General features: G+C 42.9%; 1 protein-coding gene across 1 annotated transcript in view; it reads right to left on the minus strand.

The window, feature by feature from the left end:
- Positions 1–6,359: 6,359 nt before the first annotated feature.
- svild (supervillin d) overlaps positions 6,360–25,638 on the minus strand; it is a 45,228-nt gene continuing 25,949 nt past the window's right edge. The window contains exons 7-29 of the mRNA XM_083687084.1: positions 25,099–25,604; positions 24,662–24,797; positions 18,468–18,615; positions 18,062–18,145; positions 17,705–17,791; positions 17,170–17,353; positions 16,018–16,190; positions 15,536–15,691; positions 14,878–15,014; positions 14,289–14,436; positions 13,979–14,124; positions 13,607–13,776; positions 13,037–13,169; positions 12,503–12,809; positions 12,080–12,234; positions 11,396–11,498; positions 10,491–10,698; positions 10,173–10,306; positions 9,682–9,837; positions 9,091–9,234; positions 8,350–8,462; positions 8,038–8,193; positions 6,360–7,387 (exon numbers count right to left, since the gene is read on the minus strand). Coding sequence (XP_083543210.1) covers positions 7,301–7,387; positions 8,038–8,193; positions 8,350–8,462; positions 9,091–9,234; positions 9,682–9,837; positions 10,173–10,306; positions 10,491–10,698; positions 11,396–11,498; positions 12,080–12,234; positions 12,503–12,809; positions 13,037–13,169; positions 13,607–13,776; positions 13,979–14,124; positions 14,289–14,436; positions 14,878–15,014; positions 15,536–15,691; positions 16,018–16,190; positions 17,170–17,353; positions 17,705–17,791; positions 18,062–18,145; positions 18,468–18,615; positions 24,662–24,797; positions 25,099–25,604 — 3,771 coding nt within the window. The 3' untranslated portion in view covers positions 6,360–7,300. The remainder of the gene's footprint in view (positions 7,388–8,037; positions 8,194–8,349; positions 8,463–9,090; positions 9,235–9,681; positions 9,838–10,172; positions 10,307–10,490; positions 10,699–11,395; positions 11,499–12,079; positions 12,235–12,502; positions 12,810–13,036; positions 13,170–13,606; positions 13,777–13,978; positions 14,125–14,288; positions 14,437–14,877; positions 15,015–15,535; positions 15,692–16,017; positions 16,191–17,169; positions 17,354–17,704; positions 17,792–18,061; positions 18,146–18,467; positions 18,616–24,661; positions 24,798–25,098; positions 25,605–25,638) is intronic.

A 25,638-nucleotide genomic window follows, 5' to 3' on the forward strand; every position in this document is an offset into this window, starting at 1 on the left:
TGACACCATACTGTATTACTTTGCCTTTCATTGATGAATTAATCCAAGCGAGTCCTCATAACAACCTTTTCCACTTGAGACTGAATCAACTGCTGACACCTTAGGTGCTATGGTCCAATTACAAATACAAAAGAGAGTGGTGGCCATCCATCCCAGGAGCGTTGACTACTCACAGTCAACACTGCCTGAGGGGATGAGGAGGATGCTGCTGAGAGACTGTTAGGGGTACTGGAGTGGATGTTACAGTTAGAGGAGTCGATGCAATGTATTTTTCTGAGGAAAAAAACGGAGTGGAGGAAGGAGGGAGGGAGAGAGGGGGAAGAGGTCAAGTGTGAGAAAGGAGGAGGAGAAGGAGACGAGGTGTTATAGAGAGGAGAGGGAGGAGTGAGGAGGAAGAGGAGGGGAGAGGGAATGCAGGGAAGAGAGGAGTGGGGGGTGGGGGTGCTGAGGGAAGGATGGAGGATAGTATTTGTATTTAAACTTTACTTTAACAGTAAGTCCCATTAACAATAAACACATGGCCAAGATATCAGCTCCAGTATAAAATAACAGACATTCCATGAATGAAGGGTAGGGAGTATAGAAGAGAAGAGGTAGAAAAAATATGAGGGGATATTGATGTTCGATATGACCTCTGTGGCGAAAACCAAATTATTAAAATCAAACACTGAGCTGCCACCCCTATCTATTAGAGACTAGAGAACAGTAAGCTTAGTTGAGATTGAAGACCAGACATAAAGAGACTGTCTGGCATATGAAAGGTGTAACTTGCACTTTGCACCACCTGTGACAACAAACGTTTTAGACATTTCAAGGCGAACAATGGTTGGTTACATTCAGTACACTGGGAAACTGGGAGGATATTTATTTTCCAGGACTACTATGTCGTTTGTTTTTTTTGTAACTCGTTGCACAGCTTCAACATCATCAGGTTTTGAGGTCGTAGAGATGCCCGCTCGTACACAATCACACTATATCTGAGGGAACCAGCCAGACCTTGATTAAAATCCCCAATCTGAGTAATGTAATTGTGGTCAAGGACGCCTGTCCTTCTAACGATGGCGCCGGTAAATATCAAATAATAAACAGACTGTTGTATTGGAGGAGAGAGAAGGCCTCTCAGTCAATCTGTCATTTCATATTCCTGCACTGGCTCTCTCGGATGTAGCGTGATAATGTACAAGTAGCTACTGAGATGGAACAACAGTGGGGGAGAGAGAGAGAGTTTTTCCACATTTGCTGTATACTGTCCATCAAAAATAGAACCAGCATGATTTATAAATCATCATCATGAACAGCCAAACACTTTCTCAAGACAGCCAGACTTCGACTAAAATCCCCAATCTGAGCATTGTATGTGTGGTCAAGGATCCCTGTCCTTCAATGGAAGGCTCCAGTAAATATCAAATAATAAACAGACTGTGGAAGTGGATGAGAGGGAAGGCCTCTCAATCAATCTGTCATCTCATATTCCTGTCTCATCTGAGGTGGGGGGGGTGAATGTCACAATTGATACAGATATGCTTTTGTCATTACCGGGAGAGGTGGGGGGCTTTGTGTTTATATATGCATCTGGTGTGTGGGTATTGTGACAGAGGTGAGGTAGGTGAGGTTCTGCCAAATTGACCGATGAACATGTGAATCCATAGAACAGGAGTGACCTCTGTTGAACAGTGCTAAAGCTAGCGTGTGCTGCTCTCTGGGAATCACTGGCATGGTAGAGCAGGGTCTTCGGAGTGCCAAAACTCTCGTCTGACATATTTGAATGCGCTATGACACATTTTTTAGGAAGTAAACACAGACCTCGCGTTTTGATAGCTATTATGGCACAGCTGCACGCAAAATGATGATAGTTGGAGACAGTATGCATTATGGGTTGACTAGAAATACACATGAAATGGATTTTGGGTAAACTTCCCATTTAATATGGTGCCAATTTAGCCTGGCCTTGTGTGAGCCTGTAGAGCCACCTAAAAGTAAATTACTTTCAATGCTTATAGCTTTATCTTTATCAAAAAGCTGCATCCCCATGCAACTTAAAGGCACCATATGCATGATTGCACCCTCTTTTCATTGCAAATTCAACTGGGAATTGCAATGACAATTCAGAATAGTGTCTCTCCCCCCCCCCCCCTCCCCCCTTGCTCAGTGCAATCTACTTCTAACAAACAAACAATTAATTTGTCAATCATGTTCACATTGTTCTCCTGCGAATGTCTTTGTTACATGACATTAAAACTAGCAAACCTGTGTGGTTGAAATGCAGTTATTTAGTTTGGAAATGTCAGAGGAAACATGAACATTGAAATGAGCCAGCCAGCGGAGACACTCACATTCACTAAAGTTTCAAACAAATCCCCTCATTCCCCAAACAAAACTCAGACAAGGCTGTAATGTCATACATGACGTTAACTAGAAGAATTCATCAGAATACATGTTACAAATGTATTTACACACAAAGTCTTCCGTTGGTTAGGTCAGCTTACAGCACTAGAAATGCTTGCAGCTGGCCCAGAAACATCCAGAACATTTTGGAAAAGCTAATTCAGGCAGAAGGTCTTGGCAGGTGCATGCAATGTCACAGACTGCCAAGGATCATAAGTAATGATTCAGCATGGTTATATATTCAAATTTTCAAAGGGTAAAATCTACATATTGCAAAGTGTATAACTAATTTCTATGCAATTCAGAGACCCTATAAAAACAATATATTCCTTCCAAAATCACATGAACTATTATCCTTGCACTCAGATAGACTCAATTCAACTTACTGAGCGAAGACATTTTTGCATTTGAGCTAATTCTAGGAGTGTCACAGCAAAGGGGGTGAACACTTATTGACTGAAGACATTTCAGCTTTTAATTTTTACTTTGACATTATGGGGTAGGCTATTTAGTGTAGATCAGTGACCAAAAAATATAAATTCAATCTATTTCATCTAAATCAGGTTGTAACACAACAAAACGTGGAAAAAGTCGAGGGAGTGAATACTTACTGAAGACACTGTATGTGAGGCCTGGCTGAAATGGCACTGAATAAGGTTTTGTTCATCATTTTGCTTATCTACTGCACTTCTATGGATGCCATCGTTTCTTATCCTCTGGCTTTATACCAATAGGAAGAAGGCCAGAGAGAAGCATTGATTAGCTACATTATCACCTCAGTCCTGTTTATTATGTCCTCAGGAGGTTGAGACTTGGAAGAGATATGGCAGTGTTGGTTCACCACAACACTCACTCGAGTTCATTTGCACACACACAATATTTTTGTCCAAGGTTGCAGCAGGCTTGTTTTGAAGTAATGTTCTCTCTATTGACGGATGCATTTTTCAAGCCCTTGGATTTCCCCTGACATAAAAACAAGATTCTTTTCCTGCAGCGCTACGTGAATTATTAGTATCTCAAAGACCTGCTTATATTCCCTCTTTAAGCAAGTTTGTCTCCTTCACTTTAGCTAATGGCCATCTTACAGTGAAAGACATTAAAAAATAACATAGGAGAGAGTAAATTACTGATGAGAACTGATAGCCATGATAATTCAAAATGCCTAACAGGATCTTTTGAAGGTTTTTCTCCGTAGGGTTCACCTTAAGAGCTTTCAGAAAAAACACCATGGTAGCTTGCCAAAGCCTGGGTGCAATGCAAAAACAATTCACAAAAGTTACACAGTAAGTTAAATTGACTCTGAGTGCAATAATAACAAGTCTACAGTAAAAATGTGTCCCTCACAAATGATGAAGTGCCCCTATATAAAAGGAGAGTGATGGAATGAACCTGTGAATGAAGCAAGCCGTTTATTCATAAATGTTTTACAAAGGCACTGTGGTTGTCTCTGTTTTACAGTGCTGTGTCCCCGTTGGGCACAGGAGGGCTTTTCTCTTGGTGCGACCACCTTCTGTGACCAAAGAGAACAAATGTTTGGGCGCCATTAGGCTACTATTATACTAACTCTATTGATATACAACGCCTTTACTTTAAACACAAATTTCACCAATAAGCTAAGACAAAATATTTGCACAGCCAAATTATTTTGTTACAAATGCTATAAACCTAGGTTACACAAAGTATTGATACAGGCCAAGTTTTGGTATTAAATTATTCTGCATAACAGACTTCACTCACAAAATATTATTCCCAAATTCATTAAGCTTTGCGTTGATTTTTCAAAATAGTATTCTTAAGGCTATTTACTCCTAGCTCTCCACTTTGCACCCTATTATGACGTTTAATGACGAATCAGCATCACCTCAAACACCCCTAAACAACGTATATGGCAAGATGCATCTTTCACCATAGTTTTGTCAATGATTTTGTAAATGCCACATCTGTATGGCAAAGCCCATCATTCACCAAAGTTTCATCAAAATTGTCCCAGTGGTGTTGGAGAAAAAGCGTGTGACATACGAATGGACAGAGACCAAAACATAGTCCCCTCCCTGATTTCATTGGTGGAGGACAATAATATTTTATTTTTAAATCACACACATGATTTAAAAATAAACACCATGTCTTTGTAGGGTTCCTCAGATGAACAGGAATAAATTACATACGGTGTTGCCGTTAGGAGGCATAGTGTGTGCCATGCCCCAATCAGCATTGACAGGGCAGCCGTTGAAATTGTCCCGTCTCATTCAGCCCAGCTCATTGCATGGCTGCTCTCTAATCATGATTTCTTCTGTTTCAGAGAGATGTCCGGCTCACCTGATATGGTTGGTCACCTTAATCATCTCACTAGTGTTTTGGTTATTCTGACCTAACCTCATCCCCAGGCTATTGCACACAGCACATGTAAGCCTGGAATAACAACGACTCAAACCTGGCCTTAGTGTGAGTGAATTTACTGAGTAAAGTATTTGCTATAATTTCATTTCAGCGAATCACACGGCTGCGAGGCATAGCTGTGAATCAGAAACGTGCGGTGTGAAAGCACTAGTGGGGGAAGTGCTGTGGGAGGTGATTGATGCAAAGAAAAGCCAATGGCTATGCGCTGTTTTTGATGGTCTTTCTATTGGCTTAATGAAGGCCAAGTTTGATGCGTTGGTTCACCAGATCTTTCGCGCATTTGGACGGAAGTGTCTGGGCACGACACTGTTTTGGTGTGCTGGCCCCGTCTGCAGATGGAGGAAGTTCAGTTGGTCCTCTTTCCAGAGGAACTCCCTCTCCACATTCTTATTCTTCTGTCCCAAATTCTCAATAAATTGTGTTATGATTTTTACGATTGTGAGGACAAATAGAGCTTGTTTTTCTCTTTGTCTGCAATGTTGTGAGCTGGTTTGACACCTGAGCCAAAAGGCAGCGCGGCCGATGTAATTAATGCACTCCGGATGGAGATAATAAATCTGCTGTTCTAGGAAGCCATTGCTGGCTCGGCCATCTGTTGTGGAAATTACTTCAATACCTCTGTGTGTGTGGACAGAAACAAACATGGCGGCAGAGGTACAGTTTACGTCAGGAAATCTAGCAGGAACCATTCACCTCCCAGGCAGGTGTTATTCAAAACAGCCATTAGAATGTATAAGTCAGGTAGGACATAGAACATGTTTTGAAAAGGTAATATTGACTCTGACGTCCACACCAACGTAAGACTATGCTTAAAAGACCTACAACACAAAACAAGAGAGTGGTGGCCTACACACCCATTATATGGCCTATAAAAGCTTTCCATAGAGCTGTGCAGCAGGGTTGGGGCAAATTCCTTTTAAATTCCAGCTTTTTTTAAACTCAATTCCAAAGCTTTTTATTTTCAATTTACAGTAGAATGTAAAGAACAAACACAGTTGAGATGCTGGCCAGTGGAACATACAGTATATCCAGATTGTTTCAATGTATTGAAAAGTCATTGAAAATGAATGCCTTTTTTATTGAATTGGAATTCAATTCAGTTCCTGAATCGATGGAATTTAAAAGGAATTTCACCCCAACCCAGTTGTGCTGTAAATTAGGCCTAATTCACAATGTGCCACAGTACTACACATGAAAAACTGACCAATTTATTTGTTTGAAGGTAACATTGTTTTGACCACAATACTTGCTTGTGCTTACAATTGTGGTGTCCCTGTTAACTGTATTTTAATCAAAGGCTTGAGTTGTCAAAATCATGCTAGGCTAATGCATTGATATGCATACCTCCTTAATGGGCAGACACTGGCACCTAGTGGTCAAAATAATACATGGTGACAGTTTTTTTCCTACAGTCACATGAAGTACCAACGACTCATTCAACTCAACTCCAAGAACAGTGTTCCAGTGTGTTCTCTAAAGACCTTTGTGCTTTCTCTCTTTTACTAAACCTCTTGAAAACAGGTTTCCAATACACATTGTCCTTCAGTGTATAATTGATATTCAAAGGAACAACAGTATCCATAGTATATTTTATATCGTAACATAATACATTGTTCAAGAAGAGCACATTTTGTACTATACATTTGTGCATTCAATTGTAGCTATGAAGGCAGCTTATTCATAACTCAGTCACCCGTCCAACACATGCTCGGAGAAATTAGAGAGAAAGTAGGCCAAGAATACAGTCTGGTTTGGTCCAAGTAAAACAGTCACTCAAGAAGTAGCCATTGGCATAATACAGTAGGCAGTCAATTTAGAGTTTCAGATGATATTCATACAAACCAAAAAATAACAATGTTAGAGTACACATACAAGAAAATACATTTATAATACATATTTATAATTCTTGGGCATATATAATTAGCTATATTATGACACCTTGCCAACAAAAGGTAACAATAATTGCATATACTGTATATATTGGCTAGTATATATTGCTTTGTAGGAGACATGTATGAAATGGCCATCTTTAAAATACATATTATGTCTAACACATAAAGACTGTACATATGTTTTTTGGTCCCACTTTAAACAAATTACAACTTATAAAGGCTTTATAGAGTATTCAAAAAGTCTTCATAAACCCTACACAGATGCATCATAAAAGAGTCTATAAGCCTATATCACACTACATTTATAATTATTTATTATATAAAGGGTGACATAATAGCTCACTCTGTCAGGTGCAATGCCTATTGTGACATACTCCACTGTCACATCCCCAAAAAGCTGTTCTTTATAAAGGGTGAGATAACACATGCAAGAGTATATCTTAAATGGTCACATAACACGTGACAATGCATAATTATATATGTTGTAATTGGTTTAAAGCGAGCCCTGCTTTTTCCTTTGTTTCACATAAAAACTTGATTTTCATACTTGAATACAAAAAAGTAAGAAAAAAGGTGCCATGGACTATTTTTTAGTTTGTTTACAGAAAAGACAGAACCACAACTTTTTAAAACAGGCCCTTGCATTTCTTCAGGTTTTTCTGTTTCCAGTTTGGAAGGGCGTTAAATTCATCTCGAGTCGTCTCCAAAACCCTCTGCAACACAGCAATGATATACAGTGACTGTCAGACAACCCATGTTCATTATGTAGCAACATTCTTTATGTAACGTACAAACCACTCCAGTAATATGGAGAAATGGTTGTCATTTTGACAGACAACTCTATTACTTTCTTAAAATTGCATTAATGAGACATGGCTAGCATTCTCAATTATTGCAAATTTGGTGAGGAGTCCCAGATTGTATCTGCTCTCTGTGTGTGTGTGTGTGTGTGTGTGTACGACTGCTACTGTGCATGTTTGTCAATGTGTGGCAGTGTATTACAAACCGTGTCAGCTATAGTACGTTGTTCCACCTAGCACCAGTATGATTGAAATCAGAGTCAATAGAGATATTCAATATTTCCCAGGGCATGCTAACCATAGAATCATTATGAAACAGCATCATGATGCTTTTGGGTTGAAACCGCAACTCAATATGGCTCATGTTTCAGTAGCAAATAAAGTATGGACAGCACTACATTATTATTATTATTTTTTAAATTTAAATGCAATCAAATTATGTTGAAAGATGATCAACTGGAGTGCTGTCCATACTTTATTTGCCACTGGAACACAAGTCAGCACCCGGACAGTACTTGAGTGAGCATGTTGTACGTATAAGACGTGTTCCAGTAGACCTTTACCTTGAAGTCCTGGTCTGAGAGGTAGATCTCAAGGCGTAGAGGGTCCACCCCCTCTGGCAGTGGCTTGGCCGTCAGCTCCTCCACAGAGTACTGGTTCTTACTCAGCCTGGACAGGGCATCCTGCACCAGGGTGACCTTGTTCCTTGCCCCTTCCCCCTAAGCAAACACACACACACACACACACACACACACACAACACACACGCAGAATCATTTCACCTGGCGCTTTGCCAAATGTGTTATAACTCTTTTGTCACCCCCTTTTATATACTGTAGCATGCCACGTTGAAAGGCAAACAGAGCAGGCTCTCACCTGGGTTGTGATGCTGGGGTCTCTCTCCCAGTAAGGGAAGATGTTGGTGAAGGTGAGAGGCTCCGAGCCTGCTAGGATCAGGTAGGCTTGAGGGGGGCGCCTTGAGTTCTTTACTGAAACGACACAAGAAAAGACAACGTTGAAATGTGGCCACTTTGTCTTATGATCACTGTTGGATAGATGATTCACTAACAAATGTATTGTTGTAAGTCGCTTTGGGTAAAGGCGTCTGCTAAATGCCATAAATGTAATGTAAATGTAAATGTTAAGATGAACCAATGATTTAGATGAGTAGGCTGGTGAGCTGGCTGAAGTAGCAGCAGGTTTGATTAATTAATTGATTTTATTAATAAATGAATACATTCAATCTAGAATCCCCCCCCCCCAAATAATTTTTTGGGGTGCATGTCTCTTTTCTAAGTACCCATGTACCTGCATTCCCTGCTCCTCATCACCCTCCTGCGTGGGTTACTACTTCCCTCTTTCTCTCCAAACCTTTTCTCTGGTCTCTCTTCCTCCACTCTTTCTCCCGGTCCCCACCCTGTATCTTCCCCACCTCTCTCCCTCTGTCAATGCTCACGTTCCAAGTCATCCACATTGCAGTCCCGTAGTGCAGATCGCTCAAACACTTCTCCGGGCATTGTGACATCTGACCACCTTTCTCCCCATCTCTCTCCCTCTCTATTCTGTCTCATTCTCCTCTCTTTCTCCCATCACTCTGCGCCCCTCCGAACCCCTGACCTTTGCAGTACTGCAGCACGGTCTCCATGGCACACTTCCTCTGGTTGTCCCAGCGGATCTGGGCGGAGCCCGTGCTCTCTGCGTCGTCAGGCTGACAGCCCTGCCACAGGTACACCTCCATGCGGTTGTCCAACAGGAAGATGGCTACACGCAGATAGAGGAAGGGCAGGATCAGGAGAGGTTGTGTACAAAGTTGATAACTTGATAGCTAACCGTAAAAAACACAATATGACTTTGAATATGCACAAAGTGACTGGTATTATGAGGACCTCGGGTCATCAGTGCGTGAAAAAGGCAAATAGAGAAGAATGAGTAAAAAGAGGGAGGATAGGAATAAGAGAAAGTACTGTACAAGAAGATACTGTAGTGTACAACATCTGAGAAGAGATGGTAGCTTTACAAAGCACAGGGCCAACCTGAACCATACTGTGCTGGCTCGGATCACATCTTTTCACATTCACTCTTTCAAGCAACTATGATGGATTCATAACCAGGCCAGCCCAGTACAGCTCAGCTCAGCTCAGCTCAGTTTGAGTCTGTTGAGCAACTTGTGCCATTAGGGTAATATAGGCATATACAGCAGGTCCCTACCTGGCTGCGGTGCTGAGTAGAGGTTCTCCTGTAGGAAAGGCATGGCCATGACAGCCCCGGTCACACGGGCTGGGCTCAGCTGCTCCTCCCCCTCAAACACCCCCGAGCTGGCACTCAGACGGAACAGGCGTGGGGTGAAGTTGTACTTCCCTGGATCTGAATCACAGACATTTAAAAAAAATTATTATTATTAATATTTTCTTTAATGCACACACTCGCAAATAAAAATAATATCATTATAGATAACCAAACTATATTAAGTCTATCAAACTGTATTTATATCAGAGAAGGTACAGATGTATCTGCTTTTTCAAGACCCATACTGTAGGTGACAGGGTCAGTTTAATGCAGATGCTTAGATGATTTTAAGTACCGCGGTATATTGGAAACTGTGAACGTTTGTGTTACAATGGTCGCTTTGTTAGTTAGAGTGTTTGATTGATTTGTTACAAAGTGGGGTTTTGTGTTTTAGAAGTGAGAGTATACGGTACCTTGCAGCATGCAGTCGTAGGCTTTTTTGTCCTGCTGCCCCAGCGCAGTCCAGAACCCTGCAGGCTCCATCCCTTCCTCCACCTCCTTCACTTTTATACTGCTGTTGCTGTTGAGTCCAAGCTCAGATGGACACCTGTTATACAGACACACACGCACAAGCGCACACGCACAGTACAAGTTCACACGTAAATGTATCATCAAAATATCATAAAGTACATAACAATCAATTGAACATCAAACAACAAGTTTATCTACCTGTCCATCCATCCATTTATCAATAATGTGACACTTCAGACAGGGCAAATGACGTTACTTACCCCTGAGTGAGTCTCTCCACAGCTTTGGTGCCCATTTCTCTGGCACCAGAGTGGGACTTGCAGCCATGCCAGAGGTAGAGCTGCCCCTGGTGGGCGCCCAGCAGCACCAGAGTGGCACGGGAACGCAGGCTGGCACAGCAACACTCCACCTCCACCAGGGAGGCCTCCGAGGTGGCCTCGCCACGCACGCAGAACATACGCCAACCACCTGTACATTTGTCATGGCAGAACCATTCAAATACATCCAAAATATAGCTTGGCTCCAGATCTGTGGGTACATTAGCCAGCTCCCTGTGACCAGCTTTCGTTGTGTAGCCATATGGCTAGCTAGGCAACAACAGCTAGTCATAAGAGTTGTCAACAGCTCTAAAGCCAGGCTAATAAAATAGACATGACAATATTGTAAATTAATTTTTACTGTTTCTTACATATACATACATACACACACATACATATACACATACATACACATATATATATATATATACACACACACACACACACACACATATATATATATATATATATATATATGTGTGTGTGTGTGTGTGTATATATATATATATATATATATATATATATATATATATATATACATACATATATATATATATATATATATATATATATATATATATATATATATATATATATATATATATACATACATATATATATATATATATATATATATATATATATATATATATATATATATATATATATATATATATATATATATATACATACATATATATATATATATATATATATATATATATATATATATATATATATATATATATATATATATATATATATATATATATATGTATATATAAAATAATACAGAAGACACAAACATAAAGAAAGAGTCCCATTTGTGAGAGGGGCTGCTGCTGTACCTGTGTTGTTGGCGCTGTCCTCTCTGCTGCCCTTGTGGATGACCAGACCTCCCTGGAACAGCTGAAGGAAACATGGAGGCTCCTTGCCCTGGGTCACCAACACCTGGACCACAGAGAGTGCCAACAGTGAAACATAGATTGATGTATCAGGAAAGAAAAGATAAAAGAATGTTTGAATGTGTTTTCAGGTTGTTGACCATTCAAATTACGATTCACTCAATTAAATTCTTGAAATGAGAATTACCCATTGTTTTCCATGAGGATTTTTCAATTCAGTTCTTGAATGAGTGAATTGAAATGAGATGTAACTCAAACTCAGGTGTGAATGCGAGAGAGAAAGAGCCAATCTAACAAAAATCTATTACGGCAGAGAAACAAAGACATTCTGAGACATTGTAGAACTGTCCATAACTGCCATTTGAGTAAATCATGGACAGTTATTCAATCAAACTACAACTCTGTGGGCCAAAAAACAGCTGATGGCTGTACTAGCCTGGTAGCCACGACAAGGAGATATATGTACATAGATATAGGGCTATGATCAAACTAGTTTCCGTGGTTGCAATTGCTGTAATCCTGTAATGCTAAAATAAAGGCCTTGTAGTTGGGAGCAAATCATTTGTGGTGAAGTCCAACTTTTGCCCTTCACTACAATATAAATCTGAGTCAATACAGGCGACTCACCTGCGCCCCCCTGTGGTTTCCCAGCTCCACAGTCATGAGTGCTGAGGTGCCCTTCCCGCTGACACTGGAGTGGCGCCCCTGCCAGAAGAAACAGGCGCTACGCTCTCGTCCAAGACCCCCGCTGCTCAGCTCCCCTGGCTTCTGCCTCTTCCCCACTGTGGCCAGGTTTCACAGACACACACACACAGACACACACAAAAACAGACACACAAAAACAGACACACATTACTAAGAGGGTGATACTGATACACTAAGGTAAATAACATTAGGTCAATTCATAGTCAAAATACGCTGCTTTCCCAGCGGCATCCCTTTTTGAAGATGTTTGTGATGGAAAATGTCTGATCTACTCTAAAGTACTTATCCTATGGGGACTGATGAAGTAATATCTAATCTAATTTGACTAACAGTGGTATCACTGACCAACGGTGGTGACAGAGTACTTCCAGCGGATGACATAGGTGTCGCCCTCGTGCAGCTGCCCCAGGGTCTCCCCGGTCAGCTCCTCCTCCTCGAACTCTCGGATGTGCCAGGCGTCCACGGCCAGTGTGGCCAACTCCGCCTGCCGCCCGTCCTCCGTCCGCACCAGGCCGTGGCCCCGCTGCACATCCACCCCCTCCAAGACGCTCCGCACGGGGCCCCCGGCACCCTCCAGCAGGACCTTGGCGTCGCAGGGCTTGAGCTCCTGGGGGGACTCGTGGGAGGAGCGAGGGGTAGGGTGGATGGGGCTCTTGAGAGAGAGAGGAGAGAGAAAGAGGGTGAGGGGGGACTGAGACAGATTATAAACAGAGAGGGAGACAGAGACATGGCCATACTGGGATGATACTGGGGATGACACTGGATCAAATCCTGGTCTCTAGAGGGGGCATGACCACACGTGCTTAGCCTCTTGCGCACTGCTAAGCATTATCCCTCGACCGCACTCTGTGTAGGGCTCTGGGCTGATTTTAATTGTACCTTGACTTCGTCCATAGCCGCCTCCTCCTTCTTCCTCTCAGCCCAGTCTAAGAACTTCTCCCTGAACAGAGCCGTCTCGTTGTGCTCTGACAGCCGGCCAAAGAGAGTCCAGCTGGGTCGGCCCTCGCCTTGCCTGGAGGTACAACACATACACTGTGTTCAAGAGGATTGGCTTGAGAGAGGAACAGAGATGTGCTAACGTATATCATTAGTTTTGTGTGTGTGTGTGTGTGTGTGTGTGTGTGTGTGTGTGTGTGTGTGTGGAGGCAGTGCATTACTGTGTATTGTGGTGTTACTACTGTATGACAATATACACGACAAACTTTAAAACCTGGGTACTAATCAGACATACATTGTACAGTAGAGGTTTACTATGCTATGGCAATCACTAGAGGGCAGTATTGTATACAAAATGTCTCAATTGGTCTAGTGTCGTCTGTATAACTCACGCAATTGTGGTGCATTTCTGTTGTTTCTGACTCACTGGATATTGGATGTGATCACACTGTTAGTATGACTGTGATTGGACAGTGTATAACAATGGAAGGAGTTAAAGAGTGTCACACTCACTGAGGGACATCGGTATTGGCTGAGTCAAGGGGGTTGATCCTGCAGCTGCTGTAATCGTAGGAACTGCTCCACAGCTGCTTCCCTAATTGGACGGCCACCTTTCTGTCACTGAGGGGGACGTCCTTACCGGTCCACACGTACACCTCGCTGCCAAAGTCAAACACCAACACCTAGAGAGAGGGAGGTTGAGAGAGGGGGTGAGAAAGAGAGAGAAAAGAACTTGGGGGAGTAACCTACACACATACACACACTTCATCCTCATAGTCCTTCATACGTAGACATCATTCATAGCCTCACACACACACACACACACACCAAACGAAGGATGACAGCTTTGCCCATTGTCTCTCTCCCTTTCTCTCTGTAGCGTACCTCTTTAGAATTGAGGAGGGAAACACTGGGGATGGAGGCCCAGGCCTCCTCGTGGGGCACCAGTTTGCCGTCCTGTAGTCTGTACACTCCGTTGGAGTCTAATACCCCACTCTCATACAGCTCATCCTCCTCTGGCTCCCCAGCACCTAGGGTACATGCAGGGTGGAGACACGAGACATGAGTGTGTGATGTATGGGACTGCTGTATGGTCATTGACTAAGCACACTAAGTTAGTGTATCATTGTGTGTGTGTGTGTGTGTGTGTGTGTGTGTGTGTGTTTGTGTGTCTGTATAAGCATTGCTCTCCTACCCATGTAGGGGGTCTTGCCCCCCAGTAGGTTCCAGAACTCCCTGGCCCATCTGCTGTCAGTGTTGATGCCTTCCTCCAAGACTGTCACCTGGGGAGCCTTGCAGCCCAGGTCCCTCTTGGCCTGCACAAATGATGCCATTTCCGACGCCTGGGACAAAGGACATGGTTAGAGAACAGCCAAACTTAACCTAAAAAGAAACGCTCCCAGGTAGCAACTGCTGCTCCAAAATACTTCCATTAACCTAGCATCACAACATATGACATGTTTCCACAATAAAAGCCTTTGGTCACCTGACAGATATGATATAATTAGTAGCCTAACTGTTGTGTGTCTTGTGGTGCAAAGTTAATCAAAGCATTTGGAAGCAGCAATTGCCCTATGCTGTCTTTTCTTTTTTATTACTGACAATAAAACTATTATCAATGGGCCCCTCCTGCATATAAATGTCGAGTTAAAGTATAATTAAAGAACTCCTTTAAGTATATTTGTCATCAATCCATCATTTTGGGACCGCAGAGAAATAGACTATACATGAGTGAAGTACTCATTTAAAATGTGGCCCTTTGCTTGTAAAATACAGATTCATACCTTGGCTTTCTCAATGACGTTGGCAAACTCTCCGCTCCACATGAAGCAGTGTTTGGGCGTGATGAGCAGATAGCAGTCTCCACTGTTTAGAGAAGGAGCTGTCGGCTCCACCAGACGCACCTGCACATGCCTCCGACCTGCAGACCACACAGGTACAGACACCCCCCCCTCAGAGACCAGACACACCCACTGCAGGTACAGACCCACCCCCTCAGAGAACAGATACACCTACTGACTCCAACTAGAGTCATCCATCTATAGAGAGGGGTCAAAAACAACCCGGAGAGATGCTTATTTTTGAGAATCTGAAAGATCGCTTTTTGTGTTTGTTGTTGTTCTTAAATGAACGGCTGCTAAAGAAGAATATCATTAGGAAGTAAGGGAAGGTGAGGGATTGACGTCGTCAATATAGGAGATTTTTTTTCTTTGTTGACAATGAATCTTAGTGCACTAAAATCCACACCATAGAAACAGCTCAATCTGAGCTCTCCCACGCCCCCCATAATAACCTATGATACATTCTTCTTGGGGTACTGCTTCTGTGCAACACACGTCAAGCACGAGGCTTACATAGACACCTCAGAAGGAAACGTGTAGGTGCCAAGTATCATTTTACAGGAATACATTATGAGGTCAAATGTAAAAAGTGTCCTCTGACCTTTGATGCGGATAAGCATGAGTTTGTGGAAGGGCAGGGTGCTATTGTTGGTCACCACCTCGGTAGACTTTACGCTGCGCAAGTTGACTTTGCGGAAGTTTTCCTTGCTGGCCAGGCCTGCCAGAGCTGCGTCCGCCAGGTTCGAGTGCTTGGCCACTAGGGGCGGAGCCAACATGACATGTTAGTGTGAAAACCATATGACAAAGAGCATGCTTGTGCTACAACAAGACTATGTACGACTACCAATTGTAAAGGCTTTTGGCAGAGTTCCAAATCGTCCCCTAGCCCTACTAGGCAAATCATGTGGATTTGAAAGTATAGGATGGGCATTATCAAAATGGTTACAGTTCCACCTTCTCCTCTGACAGGTCAAATCAAATGTTGACTATTTTGCTTACACCAGATTCTTTTCGGATCTACTCGAAATCCCTAGGGGCTAGGAGCTGTTTTTGAATTGTGATGCTGTGATAGGTAAGGCTTACTTCTCTCTACTTGGATTCTCTTGGTTTCCACGGTAGCCACATTCAGTCTCTGTTCCGTGTAGACCTGTCTTATATCGTTTCGAGCTGCTAGGGCCCGGAGGGGGTTCCGCGAACCCTGGTTCTTTCTGGCGGGGCGCACGGCGCGCTTGTGTTCCGTCAATGCTGAAGTCAACCTGGACACAGTCAAAAAGGGAGAGAGGTGGGGGGTTGAGGGGGAGGAACATGTCTTAGTAAATGTCTTATCTGTTGTGCAATTGAATGTTTTACTTTTAGTATGTCTTGTCTTATCTGTTGTGCCTGGGCACTTTATCTGTCTCACCGTGGGAGAGTGAGAAACGTCCTCTCAATTCCTTTGTATGTCTTCACATGTGAAGAATTGACATTAAAGCCACTTTGACATACTGTACAGTGGATTCATATGAACAGTACACAACCACAACCAGTACACAGACCTTTTTAGCACAGTTCATTTAAATTTGGCATAAAAAGAGGAACAGTGCAAAAAGGTGCTTTGAATTGCTGATTTTGTATGCTTTATTCTATAATTTAAAACAATGGGTGGGAAATCAAAGAAAATATGAAGCATTTGCTTAACAACCCTCTTTACTAAAATAAAGGGTATTAACCACTGTCAAATATTTAACTGGTATTCAGCTTAAAACTCTGCTCCAGTTGGTTTAATTCATTTAAATCATTCCTAAGCATCTAATAAAAATATATTCCCGGCCCTCTTCTTCTAGAAATAGTCTGCTGCTGTGGGTGTGTTTACATAAGTGATTAATGAATTAATGATCCACAGCCCTGATTGGCTGACAGAACGGTCACTGCCTCAGCCTTTCACAAGAATCTAAGCAAACCCCACATGAAATGATGGTAGCTAGCAAACACAATGCGCAAAGCTAGCCAGAGATTTTTAGCCATGCATGAACCTGAGTCTGAACCTGAATGGGAAGACCTAAAAAATGCAAAACCACGACATAAATAGAACCCTGCATCTATCCTAAAGGTAAGTAGTGGCTAATTCAAATAGTTAACAAGCTTGCAAAGCTTGTTAACTCAGCTTTCCAAATCAATTTATGTTCAGATAACCAGATTGCTAGCTAAATAGGCTATAATCTGTAGAGGGACAATGTTGGCTGATAATAAGCATACTTTGGTGTGTTGGGCTGAATGTCACTGAGGTCCTTCTCTGTCACCATGACAATGTTGGAGCTCAGAGTGGAGGGGGACACTGGCTTGTAGAAGCGACCGAAGGTCTCGTCATCATCCAGGGTCATGACCTCTTTCTCTGTCTCCCCCGTCACCTCGATGGTAGATGTCCGGCTATGGCCCACGCCTGACAGGAAACAGGAAGGAGGAAACAGCAAAGGAAGTTGCTCAGATCCAAATCCTCAGAGGATTTAATAGGTTTGACTGAACTTGTAAGAAAAAGACTGTGAAGCCAAAAATGGGCCTAGGTTGTTCATGGGAGTGCATCTTGGGTGTCCTACCACCCGTTCAGTACAGCATTAACCTTTGTCCCTTCCCCCTAGGCAGTTTTACAGAACTGGATACATATGTTTCTGCACCGGGACAACAAATTTGGCATGACAACGACAAAGGGGTTGACTACAGTAAAACAGATCAGACTAGCAGGCAAACACAACATCTATGGAAAGACGTTATATTGTGAGTGTGAGGGATTAACCTTTACTGTGCAGCTTGTCGAGAAAGGACTCCAGCTTGTCAAGCCTCTTGTCTCCTTCCACCTTGACATCACTTCGACTGGAGATCTCTGCTCAGAAAAATGGAATGACACATCATATCATAGATAAAGGCAATTTGTTAACGCCCAATTATCTTCAAGTCCTGTTTTCGCTGTAACCAGCCATTCTGAGACTAAAAATATGTCTGAAAAAATGTACATTTGGGAGTAAAAAATAAAAGATATAACTGTCACATAGTACTGTAAATTAGAGTGATTGTTGGATGACTAAATTCACAGATTACCAGTATATCTTTACAACAAGACTACTTTAATTCATTCATGGGCAAGAAAACATACCTGTGTGTGGCTTGACTGGTGTAGAGGTGGTCTTCTTGGGGTGGAAAATGGGAGACTCATCTTTGCCCGTCTCTGACACTAGGCCTGATGGGATATAACACTGAGGTCAAGCAACCGATATTCAGTATGCAGTATAAAAATAGTATTTTGCCATGCCCAGTTTAGCTACACACCCCTATTGGTATTACATAATAACTTTTATTTTAAAAGGGATCACAGTTCAGAATGGTGTAACCAAGGAAACAAACCCCAGGACAGCAAGACTCACATTACACTATTTTAAGTCTATTTTAACAAGGATAGTTAAACACATACATAACACCCATAATATGCTATCCACCCCATTTATAGCCAGATTGGCCACTGAATGGATGTCATTCTAGGGCCAGTCATAGGGGTGTCTGACCTCTCTTGGCCATGCGTCCAGCTACTGTGAACTGGGTGGAGTCGTTGGCGGCACCTCTCCCCCTGCTCTTCCACGCCTCTTCCTTCTCCTGTAGGATCATCATCCTCTCCGCTAGAGACACCTTAGTCTCCACATCCGTACTGGACTTCTAATGGGGGAGAGAGAAAGAGAGAGAAATGTCAATAATTGCTGCCTTTAGCCACAGAGAATGGCATCTCCCTCCTCAACTCACTGGAATCTATGGTTTAAGGAACAAGAAAAAATAATCTTGGCAAACAACATTCTACAGACCTCTGCAACTGCAAGTGTTTTACAGAGTTGTTTATGAGCAACCCACCCAAACAGAAGAAAAACTCACTCCAGTGAAAAACCAAATGTATACTCAAGAAATTAATCAAACTCATGCATGGTTTCCAACATGATTTATGCTAACTGCTGTATCTGCACCTGAATTGGACCATTCAAATTGATTACCATGGCCATGATTACCAGACACAAGTCCCACAAGGCCCAGGGAGCGATTTCATAGTAATTAACGATATTCCAGTGCTAAATGTCTGTAATGCGTTTCATGGCCTTGGCAAGACTTACAATGGCTGCTCGACAAGAAGCCATTTGTCTGCTTGAGTAGTGTGAGTAGTGACTTCCTTTCTATGGTGAACTTCACAACTCCGACACTCTATAATAAATGTCTTACAGAAGGCTTTCTAGTTCCAAAATGGCAGTTGTCGGCTCATTAGCAAAGAGACAACATCATATACTGTATCTGTCTTACTAATTAACTCTAAAGGAAGATTAAGAAACTCTACCTAATTGTGAAAGAGAAAAAAAGACACAATGAATGTAGCCTTGGACCAGACTGAACTGAGCTTAGTTTCCCTTCCCTGAAAATGAGTCTGGACCTGCATCTACAGTATAAGGAAAGCAGCTAGATAATCACTGGTCCAATCGGCCTCTTCTCAACACACATCAAGGTGATCGAAACATTCACTAATTAGTTTAGCATTACAATCCTTATAAATAATGTAGGTAGGAGTAGTTTTAACAAAGGCATGTGCACACTGCTAATCAGGCAAGTAGGAACAATTCAATATAAAATAACTCATTAGATGTAAATGTTGAAATAATCAACCTAACAATGAATGGTCCATGATAATAGGTGGGTGGTCGATGTGAACAAAAAACCAGATGAGATATGGAGTATTATTACTGAAGCCCAGAGCCTGATGTCAAGTGTCCTCCCCACACATCTGGAGCAGTGATACACATGCAGGTGTTCCTACTGTCACAGTCAAACACCAGTAAGAGATGGTAAATTCCACTGCTTTAATTCCTACCAACTCTGAAGTATAGATAATAACAGGTCTGGGGAGTCATAATGAGTGTTTGCACATTTATGTGCACATAAAAAGGATGCAAACATACAGTACAAGAAGAACATGCATGCTGTCATATGCATAACCAGACGTGAGCAAACTTGGTGCGCTTGATCTTGCTTGCCTTGCATGCAGTGTTTACCCTTCTGAGACTATTCCATTGTTCCAGTGCCTAACCAGTTACAATGTTGTACATTATACATTTTCTGGTATATTTATCATCAGCCCACCACCGACATGGTCCCGATTCCCAAATGATCATTATTTTGCACATCAGAGCCTCATACTATAGATATCCTACTCGCAATGGTGGGCTGATGAGAAAAGTATAATTTCTGCTTTAAATCAAACACCTCACATTTTTTTAATATTAGAAACTATTTTAAAAAATGTATTTTGCTCAGCTCTGTGCTCTGTCCATCCATCCATCCATCCATCCTCAATTCAATGTGATACACACTCTAGTCTCATAAAACCCATCAACGCCATTCAGGCTAAATTCTGCTTAATCCCCTTTGTTTACCTCCTCCACATATGCTCTCTCCAACTTCCTCTTCAGCGTGCTATTTATTTACATACCACGATAGCAGTTGGTAGTGATTGCAAAGAAATGCGATGATACCCAATTACATTTTAGCCGACCAAATCATAAGATGTCCGTGGACATTTTCAACCCTTTCTCAGGTAACTGACTGAAAAGTACTTCCCTTTGTTTTAGATTTTCTCTTTTTTTCACACATACCAGCCAGCCTCACAACCCAGCCCCAACAGCCCAGCTCTAGAGTCAATCAGGGAGGAAATACCTCGCCCTGACAGGACCCAGGAGAGACAGAGGGCTATAGGCCCAAACCCCCACAGGAAACCATTATTCTACGCCTCACTGTACACTATTACTACACACTGCAGCCCGAGCCAAACCTCCACTCACACAGAAAGAGACATCTACAAACCACTGGGAAATAGCCAGTAGACCACAGTCATGTAGCTAAGGGTTTTGTCAACACTGGCCTGTCAACACGGTCAATGCTAGCCTAGATGCTCATTTGAGATACATGGGAATGATAAATCATGTATTGATGTCAGTGGATGATTAAGGAGAAATCTGAAATGTAATCGTACTGATTTAGATAGGATTTGACCAAGTATGAGTTAGAAAGGAGAGGGTAACACAGAAATGCAAAAAAAATAAAATAATGTGCACATGCATGCACACACAAACAAACAAACAAACTCACCTGGTTGCTAAAGACTAGTCAGAGTGTACAGTTGACAGGCAGGGTGTTGGCAAAAGGGTGAGGAAAAGGTCCTACGGTGGGGAGAGCAAGGAAGAGGGGAAGAGAGGAAGTAAGGAAGGAGGAGGGGAAGACAGGAGCGAGGAAAGAAGAGGGGAAGACCATCCTAAACATCCACAGCTGGAGTGAGAGGATTTCAGGATCTGAGATAAAAAAAATAAAAAAATAAAAAAAGCAGGGTCATTCTCAACCTATGAGAGAATGCAAAAACAGAGGAAAGGAGAGAAAGTAGAGAATATACTGTAACAAGAAGAGTGGATAAAAAGGTGTATTGATAATCAGATGGTGCCAAGCAATTTAACAGCACCTTTGTTGTATTAGGAAAACCACTGTTAGACGTCGATTACTATTAGATGTGAAACGACAGTCAAGAGGGCCAACCTTTGCCCTTCCCAGACTTGGCACGGTTCGAGTCTTTCAACCTGCAGCTCCATAATCTCAAAGAGTCCAGGCTGTTCTTGGGAATGCAAATAGAACAACTAACCTTCAACCAATCCCAAACCCCAACAGGTGGGAGTGGACAGAGAGCTTTAGTGTCTAGGCCAATAAGGATGCAAGGAGGAGTACGTAATAGAGGTGAGGTCATTGTTATGATACCAAAGTCTGTGAGAAAAAAAAAAATCATTCCGTTTGTGTTTTCCCTCTGAGATTATAGCAGAGTCGACAGATGTCAGGCAGACCTCCAGCTCTTGTGGTGAGACGAGAAAGGCGCGTCAGGAGCGTGACTCATACAGGTTTATGTCGGCTGGGGGAGCTCAGGGTCAGTTCCATAGAGGAGGAATACACTTGTGTCAAATGGGATTTGTTGATGTGAAAAAGAGATTACACAATGCTCCCATGGGGTCAAAATATCAAATGAACAAGTCACAATTGTGTGGAGAGCTAGCAATTTTGTTAAGTTAGCATGACCCAAAGCTTTCACTACTGAATGACAGTGTTGTATTACTTTGCATGTAGTGTAGACTATGTGACAGTGGCATACAAATCATTGTGACACACAAATAGACACTTTATCAATTGCACCACAACTCAATGCTACGTGAAACTGACGGAAAAAAGCTTTGCTTAGCATGACTAACAAGAAACATCTGGGTCTAGTGGGAGATTGTGGCCGAGTGTGTGCCATGCACGCCATGATCCTGCAGCTCTCCTGACGACGACGACGACAGACCAACAACATCTGCTCTGGCTCGGTTCCACATGAGAGCCAGGAGAGCAGGAGAGTTCCTGTTTTTCCTAAATGTGTGCCTGGAAAACCAAAGGTTCTCCCATGAGTAAGATGGAGAAATGGGAGTTCGGACATTTCCAAATGTTCATAGTGTACACTGGTATACCGATAGATGTTACTTATTCAGTTACAACAGGTCTTTTTAAGGCCTGTGTCCACCAAAAGCACTTTTGCCTGCGTAAAAGCAAGGCGTGCCGCTTCTGTACCTGAAACAGCGGCCTTCAAAGCGGAGTGGAAAAATATGCGTTAAAGCGAATACAGACTGTTTGTTTCATACAAAAAACTGTGTATATTTATTACAACTCACAAATGTGTACCATGATATGTAAAAAAACCCACAAAGCATAAGTATAATTTACTCTCCACACAACTCCTCTTGACTTGTATTTGTGATCCATTATTTTAATGAATGCAAAATGATTCGTAAATATGGTTAAAAGATTTGTGAATGCTCTTACATTTGCACAATAAAGCAGTCTTGTGCTGTTCACCTTGCGTGGGAGGGAAAGGGGAATCTTGGGAGTTGTAGGAATTGACTCAAATGGGCCATTTGGAACATTATGACTGGTCAGGGCATTCAAGGCGAGATATCTTGATTCAGAGACTCTTTTTTGTGTGTCTACTATTGACTAATGAAAACAACAAATCCACTGGCACCCATTCAAATTAAACATCTTGACTCTTAGCTAGCATCCCCATAGGTTTGTGCTCTCTACTGACAGCTGCAGTGTGCATTGCTGGTGAGTTGGTGTGGGTTCCCAACTCACCAGCAATGAACTAAAATGTATTAAAAGGAGGAAATCCACAGACATATTGGATGCCGTCTTAAATGCCTGTGTCTGGGCTTGTGAATGCTGAAGATGAGCTTTTCAGGCTGAGTGGATTTATCGGACAGAAAGTTAATTTACGATAAATTAGATATGATATCATTTTGTGTGTCCAAATGAATGCTTGGGGGATTTGTCAGAATGCTTTGGGTCTCTGTGAATGCTTAAGATGCGCTTTTCAGGCTCAAGAGGAGACTTATTGTAATGATAGCTCATCCTACTGTAAATGGGGGGACAACCCAGGGGGCTTTGTACATTATCACATTGTACATCATTTCAAGGGTCCAACTTTGGGGGGTTTCATGTGCTACACATTTTTAAATATGAGTAATGTGATGTATTCTGCATTGAAAACAAAAAGTAAAGAGTGTGCACATGAAAGATAGAGAGGGGGGCTGGATACAGACATAAATAGTGTGTGTGTGTGTGTGTGTGTGTGTGTGTGTGTGTGTGTGTGTGTGGTAACAGAGAGGAGGGAAGACTACTTGTATGTGTTTGTGTGTAAGACAGAGATAAGAGAGAGAGAGAGAGAGAGAGAGAGAGGGGAAGAGGGAGAAGGAGAGGAGCGCGAGCGAGAGGAAGCAAAAACACCAGCCTGCGGAGAGGAGAGCCACAGGAAACACCCGTGCGGGGTGTTATTTTACGAGCGCCGGGGTCAGAGTCGTCTCTCTGGGAGGTTGGCTAAGCCCTAGATTTGGCAACAACGCCACTCCCAAATCTCCCCACATCTCTTGGCCCTCCCATTACAGTCCCCCTTTCCTCCTCCTTCCTCTCTTGGCAACCACATGGGACAACCAGCTGATTCAGCACTGGAAGAATTTAGAATCTCCAGGCCTTCCTCCCAACCAAGTCTCAGTCTTTGCTTGGGTTGGGTATCATTAGGGTTTTAATGATCTCAGTACCAATACAGATTATTATTTCAGTGATGATTCACCCTGACACGTAGATCTTTTAAGTACATCTCTCATGTTGTCGATCGATCAATATGGTTTTTAAGTGTTAGAAATTTACTTATCCAGGCAGAAATTCAGTTTGCACATGCACAGGATAAGTGTGAAGCCCATACCCTCTGAGAGCTCACATATCTTGGGTAGAGTTCCTACCAGAGGCCCAGGCCTCAGACAGAGGCCTCTGCCCTGTCAGACTCAGTGTTTCTCCAACCCCCCTTACTGACCCCCCTTATCCACAAACAGCCTCGATGAGAGCACCTAACAAAGGCCCAGACTTCAGAGGCCTCTATAGTTCAAGACCCTGCATTTCACCAACCCTTTACCAACCCCTCTGCAGACCCTAAAATCCCTCCCCACAAACAGCTCCCATCCTCTGGGTAGAGCTCCTGCCACAGGCCCAGGTTTCAGAGGCCTCTGCCCTGTCAGACCCAGTGTTTCTCCAACCCCGCTTCTGTCCATAAAATCCCTCCCCACACACGGCTCCCATCCCCTGGGTAGAGCTCCTGCCTCAGAGGCCTTACCTTCTTCCTCCAGGCATTCTCAGAATCCTGGAGCTGGTTGAAGCGGTTGGCCAGAGACTTATGGACCATCTCACCAGGCTTTGGCTTCTTCAGCCGGCTCCTCCACTCCTCCTCACCACTGGTCAACTCTGCCAGCCTGGAAAATAATGAGGAATAAAGAATGATGATAATGATGGCATGAAGACACACAAGTGAATGTCTCTTTGTTTATTGATATCATAGACACTGGAAAGAAGTGTAGTATTTTGCTGTTTACTGTATACATACACACTATTGCTTATTATGGTTTAATTAAATTTCAAGTACAAGTTCAAAGTTTATTGTCATAGTGTACTGGGATACAGGGGAGTCTATGACAGTACAATGAAATTCTTAGAATTCATAGGTAGGTATTGAGTAAAAACTGAACGTGCATATGTGTTCAAGGTCCCCCGCACCTGTCTTTCAATGATGACCCCACGCTTCCATCCAAACTACTATCCAGCTCCTCTCCATCCTCTGACACAGAGGGGGTCTTCTCCTCCAGAGAAGGGGGGCTCTCGTCCGGGGAGGGGGTCCGGAGTTCCTCTCCTGAGCTACTACCACTACTACCCCCCCTCTGCATCTGGGGAGCACTGAACCTCCCTCCGTCGGGACTATCCTCCACTATGGTCTCATCTTCTTCTTCTTCTTCTTCTTCTTCTTCCTCCTCTTCCTCACTCTCTTCCTCACTCTCTGGGTGACTCAGGGTGACACTGGTTTGGCGCACCACCCCGCCATCGGGGGTCCCCTCGCTGTAGTCCGACTCAACACTGGTGGAACGGCTCTTCTTCAGGATTCCCTTGATACCGCGGGGACCAGAGTCTTGGCGCTGCAAGGCAGGCTGGGAAGAAAAGGTTGAATCCTCTTTTTCTTGGCTGGGGTCGGTTTTGTCGGAAACAGGCTGGGGACGACTCCATGAGACCTGGAGACGACAAATAAACCTCATTAATGTTTTG

The sequence above is a fragment of the Argentina silus genome (genome assembly GCF_951799395.1).
Source record: "Argentina silus genome assembly, chromosome: 16".
Taxonomy (NCBI): domain Eukaryota; kingdom Metazoa; phylum Chordata; class Actinopteri; order Argentiniformes; family Argentinidae; genus Argentina; species Argentina silus.